This window comes from Sinohyriopsis cumingii, chromosome 8, assembly GCF_028554795.1.
Source record: "Sinohyriopsis cumingii isolate HCF-2022 chromosome 8, ASM2855479v2, whole genome shotgun sequence".
NCBI classification, from domain to species: Eukaryota; Metazoa; Mollusca; class Bivalvia; order Unionida; family Unionidae; genus Sinohyriopsis; species Sinohyriopsis cumingii.
Window position 1 is genome coordinate 106,333,143 of NC_142968.1, and position 19,747 is coordinate 106,352,889.

At 34.9% G+C, this 19,747-nt stretch overlaps 1 protein-coding gene across 9 annotated transcripts in view; it reads right to left on the bottom strand.

Annotated features, from left to right (window-relative positions):
• LOC149794318 (uncharacterized) overlaps nucleotides 1-19,747 on the bottom strand; it is a 37,079-nt gene that overhangs the window by 4,460 nt on the left and 12,872 nt on the right. For 5 of the 9 annotated variants that reach the window (XR_016422996.1, XR_016422997.1, XR_016422998.1 and 2 more), the window contains 4 exons: nucleotides 16,387-16,506; nucleotides 12,968-13,058; nucleotides 977-1,750; nucleotides 361-492 (listed from right to left, as the gene is read on the bottom strand). Coding sequence is in view for 1 of the 9 variants with exons in the window: in XM_089968474.1 (XP_089824600.1) it covers nucleotides 361-492; nucleotides 977-1,076 (232 nt within the window). In the remaining 8 variants the exon portion in view is untranslated. Of the gene's footprint in view, nucleotides 1-360; nucleotides 1,751-12,967; nucleotides 13,059-16,386; nucleotides 16,507-19,115; nucleotides 19,177-19,747 lie in introns of all 9 variants that reach the window. The other 4 variants (XR_016423001.1, XR_016423003.1, XR_016422999.1 and 1 more) reach the window with 3 other exon arrangements.

Sequence of the window (19,747 nt, forward strand, 5' to 3'; positions counted from 1 at the left end):
ACTGATCATATTTAAATGATTCTGCAAAATTCAGAAAATATAATTCACCAGCTAGAACTACCATATTTACTCACATTGACCACAAAGAAAATCCAAATTAAAATTTTCTATATAAAAATGGTCTTCCACTCTGACCATTTTTGTAGTTTGGTCATACAGTTCTGAATATGTTCCCATATTTATATTCTCATGCTTACCCGAGTGTGAAATTAGGGCCATTTCAATCCAAGCCTATCTTTTTCAGTAAGTGTGAAATTAGGAGCTTATTACTCCTAGTCCTAATTGATTTGATCCCTAAGTGACAAGGAGGAGTAAGCTTATACAACAATTAATTTTATCTGTTGTAAAAGAACAGATAACCTTTCAGAAATGGTTGAAGATTATGGTATCTGTATTGAAATGAACAATCCATTGATATCAACTTCCCTTTTGTATCAAGTTTAGATTTTGTGTCAGGAACCTGAGCTGCTGGCTGTTCATTGTGGGAATCTCCTTAAAGAAAAGTTGTTATTACTGAAATATTATTTATTGAAATACCAATGAATTGTGAAAATACACAAGACCACTCAGAGAAGACAAATTAACATTTGTGAACAGGTAATATACTGTGACAACACTTAAGCAATGATTGTAAAGTCAAAGACCATAAATCATATTAATGATGTAAACTGTTTGACTGCAAATCCTTCCTCGTCTAGGCTTTGTTAATAATGATTTCATTTTATTCACATACTTTTAATTTTGAATTCAAATACATGTCTAACTCCCATAACTGCTCCTTGTCTTCTTTCTCCATTAAATCTCCATTTATAGATCTAGTAAAGTCATGATATTAATCTCTTGTCAAAGTGTTCTCAGGATTTAAAGTTTCTAAAATAATTAATTTACACAATGTTGTTGTTCTTTACATGTAATATTTAAGTCACTTGAAAAATATTAAATTCAAAATTTATAAGATCTATAAAATTGTTTCTACCTTGACTGGATTCTCCATGCAGCTGCGTGCAGACTGGTTCACGTCTAGATGACACATTACTCACTGATGCTTGTTCCTCATCACGATATACAAGAATCATTTTATTAATTCACTGATTAATCCTTAACCAAAAAAACTGGTCTGAATAATTGGTCATACTTAAGAAAAACAGAACTGTTATGCTTATTTTCAATCAACAGTCAAAGGATTTGCAAATTAATTAAGAGCAACTGAGCATATTTTGATGATTTTTCAAAATTCTGAAAATATATACTTCACCAACTAGAACTACAATATTTATTCATGCATTTCTTTTGCTGACAAGTCCAAATTGAAATTATTAACATAATAATCCATGTCATCCATTCTAACCATCCTTGTACTCTGTTCACAAAGTTGTCTGTCTGTCTGTTGGATTTGAGTCTCTTTAGCTATTGTGTGCATATACAACTGATTAATGTTGATGGTGCCAACTACTTAGTTTCTCAACAAGTGGCATCCAAAATAATGCAGCCATCCATCACTTTAATGTACAATTAGCATACTATTTAGTTGATTGAGGGATGGGAAAAGAGCACACACCCAATGACACTCTGGTACATTCTTGTGGGGTATTAAGAGTTTTATGGTGAATGGGAATTGTGCCAGTCCGATTCATCCTATCAAACATGTCCGGTTGAGGCCCTGGAAAGAAATTGCCAACAAGGGTTGCACAGTCACTGTTTGGTTCCATTTTTCAGCCTGGGATTGTGGAGCCTAAAATTGTTGCTTTGCCTGAAATTATGAAAAGAATTGGAACTGTGTTGTTATTAGTAAAATAGTTCACTTGATGCGATGGTAATGCCTTCAGCCCCCTATATATACACTTTAACCTTAAATTCATTTAGATGCTATAATCTGTGTCACCTTTTGTGACAGGACCTATGTTTGGGGATTTAACCACTTTATACAAATTATTAATTTTTGGGAGGATTTGTTGTGATGTTAAATTGTTCCCCTTTGATTTCCCATTTATTTATTTTGGTTTCCTTGTTCAAAGGAGCTTTGTTATCCATCTTATATACTTAGGGATTTGAATTTTCTGTTAAGTTAAATGCTGAATGGTTGCCACCTTGTGCAGCTGGTCCTGATGGTCTGGGCATCTTATAATATAGTTTTGTGGGACCAAGTTTTTATCGACAGCCAAATTTGGGCTTTCTTCATTACCATCTCCTCTTAAAGCAGTTTGGTTACAGTTCTATTCTATTTAATACTAATTTTGTTTTTTTGATAACTGAGATGTCAGATTTATATGGATGATGTGTTTCTTTCTCAAATGAGGCGACACCATGTCCTAATGACATGATTGACTGTCACTCCATTCCTCAGCTGAATAGACTCCCCTTCCTGACTTTGGCTTGGGACTCAAAATTAAGATCCTACCCTACTCCTTAAGTTGTGTGTAATGTAGTCTTCTTGAGTATGCATATTTGGCTGTTTCTGTATATTACAGAAGATCAAAAATTTCTTCCATTTTCCCCATCTCTGAGATGAAACTGAATAGGTTCTGACATCATTTGGAAAGTTTGTATTTACTCAGTCTTAATATATCTGGATAAGTTGAGAGGGCTTTGAGCTTGGTTGGTTTGGCCTGGAATACCTTTGTTTACACTGCATAATGTAGGCAGTTATTTATCACATGTGAAGTTGCCTGTGGGATGGGACAGTGGTGACAGTCGATATATGTTGCATTATCCTCTACATTATTCTGTTTATAATTTGTATATCACTAGCATTGTGCGATTTGAGGTTACTAATCTTTCTACTGACCTCCTTAAAGATTCAGTAAAGTATTCAGCCCTTTTGGGTGTTATCCTACTCCCTTAATGCTTGAGGTTGACCTTTTTTGTGATTATACCATATTGTTTCTGGGTACTTTATGCAAACGGATGGGCTTCAGGTTTAATCAAGAGTAGTTTGGCTTCTTTATCTACCCTTCATTCCCCCGAATAGCTGTGTGTGATGGGTACCACATAATATCTACTAAGCAACTGTTTTGTTCCATGTTTTTTAGTAGTAGATCTATCTATACTTGATGAGTTATGTTCCAGCAAGCACAGCACATGTATCTAGAATAGTTGCTTCTTGGTTAAGCCTAAGGGGTGATTCTGCTGATTTAATCTGCAGTTCTTCCATTGAGGTACTGGTGCAAATTAACAATTTCTACTGTATTTGATCCAATAGTTTTATTAGTGATTGTCTGGCTAAGGAGAACATCTCACTTTCAGAGTCTATTTTTGACTGATTTAAAGATCTATACAGAATGAAAAGAGTGTCCTGCTTTGCTCCTCAGTTGGGTTTGTTTGAGGTTCCTGATGACATTGAGGTCCTGATCACATCTTCTCATAGTCTCCATTAAGTGGTCGTCCAATGTACTCATCATATACCATACCTAGGAATTTGGCAGACCTTTTAAATTTAATCAAGGTGTTGCTCAAGTATACCTTTGGTGGGTTAGGTTTGATTTTAAGTCTTGAGTAAACAGGACTATGGTAGTTGGAAACCCCACCTGTCTGTTCACATCCCAATATCATCTAGACCTCCCAACCAAAGTCTTACTGGACAGGTTTCCCACTTTCCAGACTCCACTGTCATTGATGAACTGTGACATTTCCAGATAGCCTTGGTCCATGGACTGCCCTGTGGAGTACCATTTTTGGACTCATGCACTTCAGGTAATCTGTTACCCACTCTATCCTCTGACTTGGATTTTTCAACCAATTAAGAAATATGTTACCCATCTATGTATGTGGCCTGGTATTTCATAATAGCTGAGATCCGTGATAACCCATCTATGTACGTGGCCTGGTATTCCATAATGGTTGAGATCAGTGATAACCCCTCTATGTATGTGGCCTGGTATTCCATAATGGTTGAGATCAGTGATAACCCATCTATGTATGTGGCCTGGTATTCCATAATGGTTAAGATCAGTGATAACCCCTCTATGTATGTGGCCTGGTATTTCATAATGGTTGAGATCAGTGATAACCCATCTATGTATGTGGCCTGGTATTCCATAATGGTTGAGATCAGTGATAACCCCTCTATGTATGGGGCCTGGTATTCCATAATGGTTGAGATCAGTGATAACCCCTCTATGTATGGGGCCTGGTATTCCATAATGGTTGATATCAGTGATAACCCATCTATGTATGTGGCCTGGTATTCCATAATGGTTGAGATCAGTGATAACCCCTCTATGTATGGGGCCTGGTATTCCATAATGGTTGAGATCAGTGATAACCCCTCTATGTATGGGGCCTGGTATTCCATAATTGTTGAGATCAGTGATTTTTGTCCATATCAGATCATATGCCTGTTTAAGTCAAGGAAAATTGCTACAATATTTTTATCACATTTGCTTTATGCATTGAATGCTAATTTTATACTCGACTCTAATCAAATCAGTTGATTTATTGTGGATTCTTATGATGGAAGCCACTTTGGATTTGTGACAGCAAATTCTTACTCAAGTTTCTAGGTGGTGTTTCAGCCTGTTGTTAATCATGGTTTCCATGATTTTATATATATGGCTGGTATGCAGGAGTTGGCATCCAAAGTTCTGTATCTGTCCCAAACATTTGTACTCCCCTGCTTACCCAAAGGTGAAATTAGGGCCCAATGAATCTAAGCCCATCTTTATCAGTTAATGTGAAATCAGCAGCCTCTTCCTCCTAGTCCTAATCAGGTTTATTTCAATGCAAAGTAAACTTGAGCAATGATAAGGAATTTCCTTGAATCTTTTTTATGCAAGAGAAATTCATATTCAGGAAAACTCATCTGAGTATTAGTTTAAAGTAATTTGACATCTTCAGTGAGAAGTGTGAACATTTCTCTAGGTACTGGGAAGTAAATATTAAAGACTGAATGAAAAGCACACAAGTACACATACATTACATTGATATACATAATATTGAGAGACCATTGTTTGTATATATGTATGTATATAAAGTGCATGCTCCTTCACTACAACACTGTTGATGTTAGCCATGAAAGTACACCATCTTGTAGGTGAGGTCACATGACATTGGGATACATATTAGTAACATTACCCATCTTATACTGAGATACATTATAGTGAGGGCCACTGCATGTGTGTGTTTGTGTGTGAGACAAAACTTGATATTTGTGACTTGGCAAAATATTTTAATACATTTTGGATCACTTTTGTCTGTATTATATCTCAATGAATAAATACTGGTTACCGTATTTACCGCATATGTTGGGACACCATATTTGTTGGGACACCATAAATTAATTTTAAAAGTAATTTTTTTGTGCACTGTATGTTCTGGGACACATCGTTTTTTTTGAGTCGTAAGTTGTGGGCCACCTTTTAAATCATTCGAAAATTACATGTCGGAAATTGCAATCCAACTGAAATTTTATTTTTTAAATATAAAACTGTACTTGAGATAAAACTCTTCAATCCACTGCAGCAGCATCTCATCAACACAACCCTTCTCTTGCACACGTGCGGTCTATTATTTTGGTACATGAATACTTTATTAACTTTCTCATACTGTGAAAAATTGTTGGAGGCAACACACCACCTGAAGTGGAAACTGCAAGAACAAAAGGAAGATTCTTTTTCAAATCTGCACTAGTCTTGCTAATTCTCACACTTCTGATGCCCATCTTAATCGTCAGTCCATCCAGGAATGCGATCAAAGTACACTAGAGTTTCATCCATGTTAATGATCATATTGTCGGCAAAATGATCTGTTTCTCTTCTGGCCATCACGAATTCATCACGTGATTTTATTTTCTCCAAATCTTTTGGATGATGCTGGGTCATCGATGTTCACGCACGAAGCACTATATTGTGCAACTTTAAAAACTGTTCCATTGTTTTACTTTATTGTAAAACTTTTTGTGAATACTGTTGAAAAGGAACCAAAGTTAGCTTCCATATCTCGGCCGTCTTTGTATATTCAAAGCTAAAAAAATAAATCGGCACACTTAAAAGAATCCAGTAGTCGGCATCTGAGGTCAGCTTGCTTTGCAATAAAATAACCTTTGTATTGATATCCTTTAAAAAAATAATTCGGCTTCCGAGTCCAAAGTTGGTTTCCAACTCTGCTTGCTTCGTAATAAAAATAACCTTTGTCTTTGATGTCCTGTCGGCAAATTCAAAGAAGTTTACTGCTGGCTGCCAGTTGTGTTTATTTACCACCAGGGCTTATATGTGCTTGGCATCTTTAGTAATAATTAATACAAAGGTGCACTGATGTCTGCGGGTAAATATTAATGATACTTATGTAACCCGCGCAGGCGAAAAGATTGTCACTTGCACTCAAGTGAATGTGTTTTAAAATAATGATTTTTATTTGCGAGATACTGGCATACAGTATAGTTCTCTTCTGGCCTTAACGAATTCATCACATGATTTTATTTTCTCCAAATATTCTGGGTGACACTGGGTCATCGACATCTGTGCACAAAGCACTATATTGTGTCACTTTAAAATTTGTTCCATTGTTTCAATTTATTTTCAAAATTCCCGTGAATACAGTTGAAAAGGAACCCAAGTATGCTTCCATATCTCGGCCGTCTTTGTATATTCAAAAAAAATAAATAAAAATCGGCTCACTTCACAGAATCCATAGTCAACTTCCGATGTCGGCTTGCTTTGCAATAAAATAACTTTTGTATTGATATCCTTTACAAAATAAAGTAACCGGGGTCGGCTTCTGAGATCGCCTGCTTTGTAATAAAAAATAACCTTTTGTCTTTGATGTCCTGTCGGTAGGTTCAAAGAAGGATTAAACTGCTTGCTGCCAGTCGTGTTTATTCACCACCAGGGCTTATATGTGCTTGGTATAGTAAGGACAATTATGTAACTCTAGCTGGCGTCAAGATATCAGTTGACTATTTCCCTCTTGTATGCGATTTTGTTGGATCCAGTTTTCAGTCGGATAACATGTTCAAACCTTTGAGCACAACCACACACAGAATGGCAAAGGAAATCCCAAGACAAGGGGAGATACTTGCAGCTCTAAACAACATAATTGATATTGGGAAAATAGATGTGCTGCAGAATGCGGGCTTCAATAGATTTTGCCTATATCCGAAAGAAAGTGGAAAGAAATTAATAGAAGCTGGCACCCTAGAAGTAAAGGGGATAGTGGCAACGATAGAAGATGCCGCCCCCCCCTTCACAAGACAAATAGAACAACGTGCAGTAGAAGTACACGCAATGGGACTCCCCATGGAAATAGAAACCAAGGAGATAACTAACAAAATCGCCAGAAAATTCAAGGCAAATGTTAAAGCACACAAGATGGCTACTATCTGGGGATTTGGACCCATAAAATCAGGCACTAGAATCCTAGTGATGGAAAGAGAAGAGGCAAAGAAGATACCACCATTTTTCTACGTCATGGGTTTCAGGATAAACACGCGGTATAGAGGGAGTGAGATGGACAGGGTATGCCCCATGTGCAAGCAAGTGGGACATGCACCCAAAAACTGCATAAATGGAAACGTAAGACCGGACAACACTGGCACATATGCAAGCAAAGTGGCCACAAATAAAATAATAACACCATTACCGACAGAAATAGAACAAATGATAGAAAAGGCAAGAGAGAATACGGAGGAACTACAAACAGAAAAAGAAAATGTCCAGAAACCGGAAACAGCGCAAATAGAAGAGACAAACCGCCAGTGGGACAAATTTTTAAGCCCCTATAAAACTGGACCAGCCATAATACCAACTAAGGAGGGGATAACTCTGAGCAATAAATATGGTGCTCTACAAGGAATAGAAGAGGGAGAAGAAGAAATAACAAGTGGGGAGGAAGAAGATACAAATATCTCTGGAATGACCCCCTTGGATTGCTCGACACCACTGACACACAAAAGAATTCACAAAAGGAAGGCAAGGACGCCCACACCGCCCTCACAAGAAGAGGGAACATTTATAGACACATCACCAGAAAAAACAGTGAAAATAAAAGAGGAACCAAATGGAACGAGGAAATGAGGAGAGCGATAGCGGAGGGGATAATGAAGACGAGGAGACAGAGACCGGGGACTCGACAAAGGGCACGAACACAGAGACAAATACGGATACATGGATATACCAGAACACGACGGAAAGCATGGAAACGGAAACGGAAAACACGACAGATGGGACAGAATTTACGGAAAAGTCACAAACAATAATTGAGGATAGTTCAGGGGGTACCCAGTTTCCCCCACAATACATTACTATAACTTAAAGAATTAATATAACTATTAATATTATCAATATTAAACGAACATACTTTGAATATTATTAAAAATTACAACCAGCGGCAACCTGGGGGAAAAAAAATGGAGGAAAAGAAATTCCGGATTCTGTCTATTAATACAAATGGGATTAACAAGGAAAAAATTACTAAATTAAGTACAATAACAAATTATGATATCTTGTTTATACAAGAAACACACAATGGGTTCACTAAAGAATTAACCAAATTATGTGAAGGACAAATGGATGGGATTTTAATTTTAAATAACTATGTAGAAAATGATATTAGAGGAGGAGTGGCAGTAATTATAAAAAATAAAAGGGGATACAATGGGAAAGGAAGGAGGAAGGGAATTTTTTTAAAGGCAGATTATTACATATTATGATTGGAGAATTACAACTAATAAACGTATATGCACCAGCAAATAAATATAAGAAACAAGAATTTTTTAATAATCTTAATAAATATATTGAAAAATATAACATGGAAAAACTTATAATAGGAGGGGATTTTAACTGGGTGGGAGATGTAATAGATAGAGTGGAATTCTAACAACTAATGATTTAAGATTCAAACCAGAAATAGAAACCTTCGGTTAATAACCATAAATTGGTAGATATTTATAGACATTTAAATATTTTAAAAACTGAATATACATATGAATACAAAATAAGTGAAGGCAGTAGGATAGATAAATTTTATGGAACAATTTTTAATAAAAACATGTACAAAGAAACAGGAATTGAGGATTTTAAAATATCAGATCACAAATTAATATATTTAGAAATAAAAATAAAAAATTCATCCAGATGGGGCACAGGAACATGGAAACTAAATTGTAAAATCCTGGACTCACAAGACCTAACAAAAGAAATTCAGGAAGAAATACTTAATTTTAAAGACAAGGGGAACAATGACATAATCAAGGAATGGGAAGAACTAAAAAAAAACCTTTAAAAATATATCGATAAGACATTCACAAATAAGGGCATACAGGAATAAAAAGGAAAAGGAAGCCATTTTATATACACTTAAAGATAAACAAAAAAACAATATCACGAAAGAAACAGAAGAAACTAACAAAAAAAAACTAAACAAAATAAAGGAAGAAGAAATTAAAGGGAGAGAAATACGGGCGGGTAAATATACAAATATATATAAAAAAGCGGAGGGACTATTCAAAAGAGAGAAAATCGGGGGGGGGGGGGAGAAAATTTTAGACAGAATTAAAATAGGGAATAAAATAACTACCGATAAAAACGAAATATTAGATCACATACATTATTATAGCGATCTATACAACTCACAAGCAATAGAAGGGAAAATCATTGAGGACTATTTGGAAGGAGTAAAATGCGAAACGATAACGCCACATCATAAAATCTTATGTGACGATTTCGTTTCGCTAAATGAAATTAAGACAGCAATACAAAATCTATCACTAGGCAAAGCACCAGGGAGAGATGGACTCACTGCAGAATTCTATCAGAAATTCAGTAGTGAGTTGTCGCCAATTTTAGAATGGTTGTATAACAATATACTATTAAGAAATGACAAAATGACTGAAAGTATGAGGGAAGGCACAATTACATTAATTTATAAGGGAAAGGGAGAAAGGGAAGATATCAAAAACTGGAGGCCCATCTCCCTCCTTAACACAGACTATAAAATTCTTAGTAGGATACTAGCCGAGCGGGTAAAACAAGATATGGGGAAAATAATAAATAAAAATCAAACATGCGGAACCAAAGGACGAGACATACAAAATAATATTCTAAATATCAGAACTATCATTGATTATATAAATACTTCGGGTCAGAGGGGTGTTATGGTACTACTCGACCAGGAGAAAGCCTTCGACAGATTAGAACAAAACTATATACAGAAAGTTTTAAAGAAATTTGGATTTGGGAAAAACTTCCGAAATTGGACTAAAATCCTGTATAATGGAATTACTTCAACAGTACAGGTTAACGGAGCCAGCACAGATAAAATTGACATAAAAAGATCGGTGAGGCAAGGATGCCCCCTGTCGATGCTATTATACGTGATAGCGATTGAAATACTAAGTATAAAAATACGTGAGAACAACCAAATTAAAGGAATTCAAGTCCCGAACATAAAAGAAGAAATTAAAATGCTTCAGCACGCAGATGATTGCACTAACTTTATAAGGGATGCCAATTCATTCAAGTACCTTATGAGTGAATATGATAAATTCGGTAAAGCATCAGGTTCCCAAATCAACCACGGAAAGACCGAAATTTTAAAAATAGGTAACTGGAGGGGAGATCACTTTAGGATAACCCCCAATCTAATAAAAGGTACAGTCAAAGCATTAGGAATATACTTTGGCAATAATGAAGATAAAGAAAATTATAACCTTATTAAGAACAAAATAAAAAGAAGTGTGAACATCTGGGCTCTAACGCCATTATGTCTCATGGAACGGGCACAAGTAGCAAAGACGTATATGTATTCAAATATCAACTATATAATTAAATCAATTGACTTTAAAAATGATAGGCTAAAAATAATAGATAACCAAATTATTGACTATACCTGGGATTTTAAAACTCACTATATTAAAAAAGAAATACTTTACAAAGCAAGGGAAAAGGGGGGTTTAGCACTTACTAGTCCAACTATACTAAAACAGTAAAATATAATAAATAGGTTTAAAGATTTAAAACCCATGCCAGATATGGCATGGGAAGGACTTTACATATATTGGTTTGGTTTTTTAATGAGGCATAGGAAAGACATATACAATAATAATAAACTAAGCAGACTACTGGAAACACCCAAAAAGTTCAGGGAAATTAGAGAAATACTTATGAAATATAGAGACAGAACAGAACAGTGGGGATTAGAAAAAGATAAGACATACAATTGGATTAGGGAAGATATAACCAGGAAAACTAAAAGTAAAGTACAGTTAGAAAATATATATGTAAACTGGGATAAAGCATGGGGAAACTGGGTGAAATTAGGGTCCTTAAAAATGCAAAGCCTCTGTTTCAAATACATGCATAATGCATGGTTGACCGGAGAAGTCGCAGTGAGGTGGCACATGATCAGAGTATCGCCGAAATGCCCACTGTGCAAAAAATACAATTTTACTAAAATACATACTATAATACAATGTGAAACAAGACAGACTCTAAGACAGAAGATAATTGATGAAATTAAAGACTACATTCAAGACGCAGAATCTACTATATCTCGATGGTAATTTTGACAAGAAAACCTTGTACACAGTGACAAATTACATAGACACCATGATGAAATGTGGACAAATTATAAAAATTGGAAGAGACTGACGGACAACCCTTTGCAAATCGCAAACCTCCCATTTAGGGGAAGTAGGGGGAGGGACAGGGCCCTTTATGGAGCAAGTACTATCAATGAACCACAGGGCTATATCACAAGGCGCCACACGAAGTGAGCAGGTCTGTGGAAGAGAATGGAAAAAGCCCATAAAGGGAATTACAATAATACAACATAACACAAAAACTGACTCTTAACATTTAGTCTTACATCTTTTTCCTTGCCTACTATATTCTCACTTTTCTATTTCTATACAAAATTTAGAACAAAAATAAACTTTAGAAATTTTGGAAATAAATAACTAGAAGACAACCTGCTCAAGAGGGGAGAAGTACAATAAATAAATAAAATACTGAACCCACCTCGAGCACAGTTGTCTTAATTGAAAAATACGAGAGCGACACCATATAGCAAACATATAAACCACTAGGGTTTTAATTTCACAACAACGCAAAGCTATCTCGTCCAAAATCAAAATTATATAGCCTCCGAGAGAGGTGATAGGACAACTGGGCTGAGATTTGAACACGGCTGAAGTCCCTTAATAGAAACAATATATAGCAAACACAACACATAGCACCAACATATAACACACACGGGACGTAAGAGACCACTAGCAAGGTCACCAAAAGAACAAAGGGAAGCAAAACCGAAATTTGGTGATGGAAATCTATTTCGGAAAACAACCCTTTAAACACACTAGGGTCATTTGGAATACCCCGACAAAATTCTAAATAAAACTTGCTTTGTAAAATTCTTTTAATAAAAACAACAGATACAACAAATCATTGGGGGAAACATAAACACATAAAACTACTTTCTCTTTGATTAAGTAGGGGTGGAGGGGCATCTGTCTGGTGCCTCCCCAAAGAAGAATAAAAAAAATTAAAAAAACACACACACACAATTGTTTCTCAGTGTTCATGTCAGTGAACAACATGGTGTGTGGTATCGGACATAATTGATACACGCTACAGTATGGAAGCCTACGCTACTTATACAGATTTCGTGGAAATATTTTATTCTTTAATGCTCATGTTGAAAAAAGGAATAAATGATAACAACACAAGGTTAGTTTCTTTCTTTTTATTATCAATTAAGCGTTTTATTTATCTATTTTATTGCGACGTGCAGTTGGGGGAGGGGGAGCACAAATGCAAAACAAATTTATTTCGTTTCTTAAGTCTTGGGACATATGACCAAAGTGAAAAAATGTTTCACCATAAGTTCTGGGACAGGAAAAAAAAATTATTTTATCGTGTCCCAACATATGTGATAAGTACGGTATATCACAAAATTAGTCTTTTGTGAAAACGTTCCCAGGATTTAAATATTCAACAAAAATTCAGTATTTGTAAGATTTAGAAAATGGGTTTTCTACCTTGACTGGGACTCGGTAAAGAGCTGCATGCAGACTGGTTTACTATATGTAGATGGTATATTATTCACCGATGTTTTCTCCTCTGCACAATCTAAAAGAGAAATTCATTAATTAGTTAATCCACCCATTCATATTTCTTCATCTGTTTAGTTTGTAATTGCAGTGAAGTGAAATTTCTTTGGGTAATGGCTTATTTCATTAATCCATACATTAATCAACAGAAGAAAACTTATATTGCAAGTTTAGTTTAGTTTCATAAAAAGTTAGATTTGTGATGAGATACTAACATTTTTAATTCTTTGCTACATGGATGTATAGAGCACACACCCCACCCCACACCCCTGGCTGCTGAAGATGTGTTACTGCTTTAACCTTTGACTTCTTGATCTTGACATTTGGTATTAACATAAAGGCCCATAAGGTTAAATTCTACAACGTTCTCTGATCGTCTAAATCTGGAAATTTCCTTTAGGATTGAGTTAAATCTATACCATACCATCATAAAACTCCATGGAAAATTCACCAGTTATTTCCTGGAACATTTGAACCATTATGTATGGGATAAAGAGCTTATTTATTTTGACTATTACCTCTGCATGGAAGTTATGAAAGCTTGACTCGTTAATTGATATAGCTGTTGTGAGTAAATGGTCACATTACCTGGTGGTTAGAGTGTTTGCCTCGGATGTAGTAGGTCACAGGTTTGAGAGTGTGTTTGTGATTTGGATTTTTAATGTAGCTTTAACAATTGTTCAGTCATATCGCTACAATGTTTGCAGTGTGACAGTTTATAGTGATGTCTAGCACTGGGGCATCATGCTGCAGATGTGTAGCACAATGTCCCACCCAGTCACATCATCCTAACACCAGACGACCAGTCCTAACACTAACCTCTTCATGCTGAGCATAAAGCGAGGCAGCTGTTGTAAGTCTTTGGTATGACCTCCTGCATCCAAGGTGGACACTAACCACTAGGCCACCGGAGCAGTCATCAAGGGTTTGAACCCCTGCCAAGTTTTGTAGTTTTTCAATTTTTATACCAACCTTTCAGATTACTTATCTTTTTACATCTTTCAAATTTGTGAAAGATAAATTATGAAAAAATGAGAAGAAAAAAAACATTTTGGTGAAATTAGGCTGAATTTCATGTCGCCAAATGGAAGATAATGTTGCAACCTAAAAAAGAAAATGTGTTGTTTTTGGCAGGGATCTCTAGCTGGAATGATAAATCAGCCCCATATCTGTAATGAGATTCAACTCGTGATTATGGGGCTGATATTCCTGTTAATCAAAACCTGAAAAACTCTGCAGACAATTTTGTTTTCACACATCAGTGCATATTTTATAAGTTTAGCAGTATTATCACATGACTGTTGAGCTACCATCAGCTGATGGATCCTTTTGGGGATATGTACATAATATTTCCAATCAAATCCTATGTTTGCTGACTTGTAAATCCATATGGAATAGCACAGCATATAGCCATTTTGAATTTCATGCTAAATGTGGCAATTACCATATACCAGTAAGTGTCAACTATACTTGATGTGTTCTGGAAAGGTCTGCATGCAGTAAAGCTGCACCTTTTAATAATAAACAGGAAGGACAAACAGACAATCAACACACTGTGGGTGTGTGGGGATGATTTATAGGACCACTCTTTAGCCTATTCAGTTTTTGCTGTCAACTGCAGTAAATGCAAGGACATTAGTTGGTTGGCTGGTTGGTTTTTATTGGCACTTTCAACAGTTTTCCTGTTTATTAAATTACTGCCAAGTGCCTTCATAAAGATTCAACGAAATTCTGAAAAGATAAATAACCAACTAGAAGTACCTCACATAAGTTAGGTCCAACTGCTAACAATACAGATTTTGATCTGCCCTGCATAATGCAATGTTAGATTGGGGTCAATGCAGTTTACAGGTGGCTTTGATTTCACAATGCTATACATTGTAGCAATTTATATTTTTCCATGGACTAATGGATCGTTCATTTAAATGTGCTACAATTGTACTTTTCTCAGTTAACATTAACTCAATGTGTTCTTAATATTTTCTTTTTGATAACCTGAACTCTAATAATAACAAACATATTGTAAAATAAAAAGAAAATTCCAGCTTGAAATTAAAATTTCCAAAATAGTAATTAATTTTGCTGCTAACATGCAAGTGTAATGGCTCACTAAGCAAGCTTCTTTTAATTAAATCCTACCCTTAGGATAAGTATTTAAGACAGGACATTTTTTCTTCTTCCGTTAATGACAAAAATTGACACTGAGAATGATAGGAAACAATACCACATATATAAAGCACACAAAATTCTCAAAAAAACTTCTGTAAAAAAAATATGAAGCAAACTGTCTTAACTATTGTGCCACTTGTTGCCCTCTCTTTCTTTATAAATTGTTTTGCAATTTTTATACGAAACTTTCTGACTCTAATGATCAAACTTGATCAAGCTTTCAGCAAGTTCTTCATAAATTTCCTGATCAATGCTGAAAAAATTGGTGGTGGACACTTGTAAAGAAACAAAAGAGAATTCATAATCATAAAAGATAAATTAAGAAGCTATAAAACATTAATGAAAATATTTGGCAAAATTAGGTTGAATTTCAGGTCACCAATTGTGAGGTAATGTCAGAACATAAAGAAGAAAACATCGTATTGTTTTTGGCAGGGATCACTAACTGGTTTGATAAATCAGCCCCACACATGTAATGATATTAACTAGTGCTTTAGAGGCTGATATCACCTGTTCATTAAAACTTGCAAAAAATCTGCAAATTATTTTAACTTTACACAGCAACCATCAGCTGAAGGGTTCTTTTGGTGATATGTGCATAACATTTTCAGATGGAATAGCACAACCCTTCATCCTGTGGCCATGTTGAATTTCATGCTAGATATGGCTATTACCAAATCACAGTAGGTGTGTAAGCTGGACAGAGGTGTGTTGTGGAAAGATTGGCATGAAGCAAAATTGAGCATTTTAATAACCAGGAGACATCATTCCTACAGTCAGTCATTCAGTATCAACACATTTGAGGGTTGATTTTTCAGACAACTCTAGCCTAGTCAGCTTTTTCTGTCAATTGCAGTAAATGCCTTCATACAGAGGTAGTCATTAGAAGCTAGCAGAGAAATGTGCGTTCTACCATTACATAATGCATTTTTAGGGAAAGCACCAATAGTTTATCAATTTTTGTTATGGTAAATGCCAAAACTATAACATAAAAATATTTTAAGAAAATTGTAAGCTAAATAGAGAAAGTTCCATATATACGATATTGCTGAAAAGCACATTTTGTTTTAATAATTTATTCTTTTTCTTTTTTTATTCCAACCTTTTGGAATGACAAATTTTTGTAGATCCTATCAATTTATGAAGCTTTAAATAAAATCTTCAAAATATATTCATACTTGCTATAGCGTGCCATGTCACATGAACAACACGATTTTGGATCCCCACATCCCCTGACAAGGTCATGTTTGAATCATCATCATTTTCAGGAATCTTTGCTGCAAAGTTTCTTCAGTGGCCTAAAAAAAAAAACATTTCTTGACTACCGTGATATAAATATGCCTATAATCAGTACATATTAACAGTAAACTCCTGTTCAAAGCTCAGTTCTATTCTTACAACTGATATAGACAATTAAACAGTAAATCATTCCGAGATGAATGAACACCTTTCATAAGACTATTTAATTGACTGACAATAGTTAAGCCTGCTAGGGTTATGTGTCCAGACCTTTTCTGCTTTAGTAGAGTCCATTTTGCTAATTTGCATAGGTAAAGGAAACAAAATAGAACAACCCAAGTTGTCTGAAACACATCAAAGATGCACAACACTGAATGTTGAAGCTAACTTGAATAAAGTTTGATCAGCAGCAATGTTTGTTTAAAGTAATTTTTTCTCCATATATAGAATGTAAAACATAATTCAGTTGCCTGAATAGTGTTCAAGTGTTCAGGTGTTCAAGTGTGCAGGGGTCAAGCTAGACATGAATTTTAGGGAGAAGTGACTTCTTTTGGACCGAACAGGGAGAAATGAGAGCTAAACAGGTAGAAGTGTGAACAAAACAATAGATACATGCGTGTGTGTGTGTGTGTTGTTTTCATTCTCTTATTTGAATTATGCCCTGTTTCCCTGTATGTATATTTGCATTTAACATTGGTTTTAAGCAATAATTTATTTTCAAGTAGAAAATATTCTGAGTTCTTTCTATATTATAAACACATATGGTGCATGTTTAATTACTTTCATTGATATGCATTGTATCTTTGGTAGTATGACTTAAAAAGAGAACAACAGAAACTATAAATTGGGAGTGAATTTTAACTGAGTAAGTAGATCACAGTATTGTAATTGCAAGTTAGTACAAATGTTTAATCAACTATCCTTAATCAAGAATTTTTCTTTTACTTTCTGAAAGTTGACCATAAAATGGCTATTGAAAATATTTTTAGACTTGTTTGAAACAATCCCTGGTACCATGTAGAAGAGAACAATTGCACGTCTTTCAGGTCATACTGTTTGTCCTAATTTCTTTGTTGCCAATAAAACTTTACCATAGTTGCTAACAGACAACACAATGAAGAATTAAAGTCAGTATATGAATTAATTAACCCCCTTCTTTCAACAGAATCAACACAGCCAACATGCAAGTGTAACTATTTTTAGAAAGAGGGGTTTTCTTAATGTAACCACTCACTTTATAGCTTCGTTAAAACAATCCATTGACAGGACTGCAAATATAAGGTTTTTTTATTTGTCTACATACTTGTAGCAATGTTAGGCATTGCTTAAGTATTATTTACTTGCTTATTTTCTTCATATTTTCAAAAAAATGAGTGAACTCAGAATCCAACCCTGGTTGTATTGTGTCTCTAATTCCACAACATGGCACTGTCCTGTATGTTTCTGACCTACATAATTGCATTTAAAGCTAAAGTTTCAATAACGTAATATTTAGACTCTGCTTTTTATAAATGTATATTTTCCTGAATATATTTGCCCAATGGGTTATGAAAAGAGACATCTAATTAAGTGGTACTTTCCAGACACAGCGATGTCTGCCATTCTTTCCCCATTAGAGGTTCATTTATGGCTCCAAACCGACTTTTATGAAGAAAATGTACATGTGGCAGTTAAAATATTCATGTTACTAATTATATTCTTAAAACACATTGTTATTTACGTAAGTTTAAATATTGTAACACAAGTTTGTATGCTTTTATCATCAAATGATAACTTGCAGAAATCAGACAGTGATAGTTGCAAAGTAACTCGGGGAAAGGGTTAATGGTCAAATCGGTTATCGAAGCACATGCTTGTGAATGCACAAAATAATAATAACAATAATAATAATAATAATAATAATTATATGTGGATAAAAATTATAAGCTGTATAAAAGATGCAATTAGTAAGAAATATAAGTATGTTAAATTGGTACTGTATACCAAATTGTTTTTGTTATTTTGTTTTAAATTTCCACGAGTTTTCATCTATTAAGATGAAGGTGCAAAAGCACCAAAAAATTGCTTACATGGACATAGAAGGCACACTGATCATAAAGTACCATAATTGTATTTTGGTCAGAAAGATGTAATTTATAACCACACAAAGGTCTAGCTCATTTATATTGCACTGATTATCCAAATATGAAATTTATGGGCCCATCACTCCAAGCCCTCAGGAGGTTCATTTGATCCCTAAGTGAGAATAGATTAAAGTTTGTGCACCAGGTAACAACAATAGGGATTTCTCTTTAATTGGTTATTATGTAAATGAACCCCATATTCAGGATAAGTCATATGAGTATTACTATAAAGCAGTGTGACATCTTCAGTGAGAAGTTCAAATAACAGTACCCCACATCATCCATTTGAACCATCCTTGTAGTTTGGTCACAATGTTATGAAATATGAAAATCATTAATATTTCAATCAAACGATAAATAAATAAATGAATAAATTTGATCCCTAAGTGACAATATATTAATGTTTGCATGAAGTACAGTCAAATGTTGTCAACTTTATTAATAATTGTCTTTATATAACTTTTATTAATATTATCAAAGAAAGAAAGAAAGGAAACATATGCAACAAAATTACAAAGATGTACAGAACTATAACTGGTAAATACCATAGTTAATGTAAGGCCAGTTGAATTGTATATCTGGGTTTTGTCACTGTTCTGAATAAGACTGAAAAAAATCAAGATTAAAATATTGTAGACAGAAATCAGTTATGTGGCAGAACTATGATGGCTGTTTGGTCACAAGGTTTCTGAATGTACTTGCCATATTTATACTCCCCTCCTTATTTGAGTGTGAAATTAGGGCTCTGTCAGTCCAAGTCTGTTGTTTTCAGTAGGTGTGCAATTATTAGCCTATCACTCTAAACCCTCATCCGATTCATTTGATTCCAATATGACGAGGAGGAGAATGTGTGTGTGATTTGGATTTTTAACGTAGCTTTAAAATAATTTCAGTCATATTGCTACGATGTCTGCAGTGTGGCAGTTTATAGTGATGTCCAGCACTGGGGCCTCAAGCTGCAGACATGTAGCATGATGTCCCACCCAGTCACATTATCCTGACCACTAGGCCACCGGAGCGGTGATGAGAAGAAAAATTTAACAATAGATTAAAGGCTGAATATGCACCAGGTAACAATAATTGGGAATTTCCTTTCATCTACTAATTTGCAAGAGAAGCTAATATTTAAGAAACCTCATCTGAGTATTACTTTCAAGCAGTGTGACATCTTGAGTGA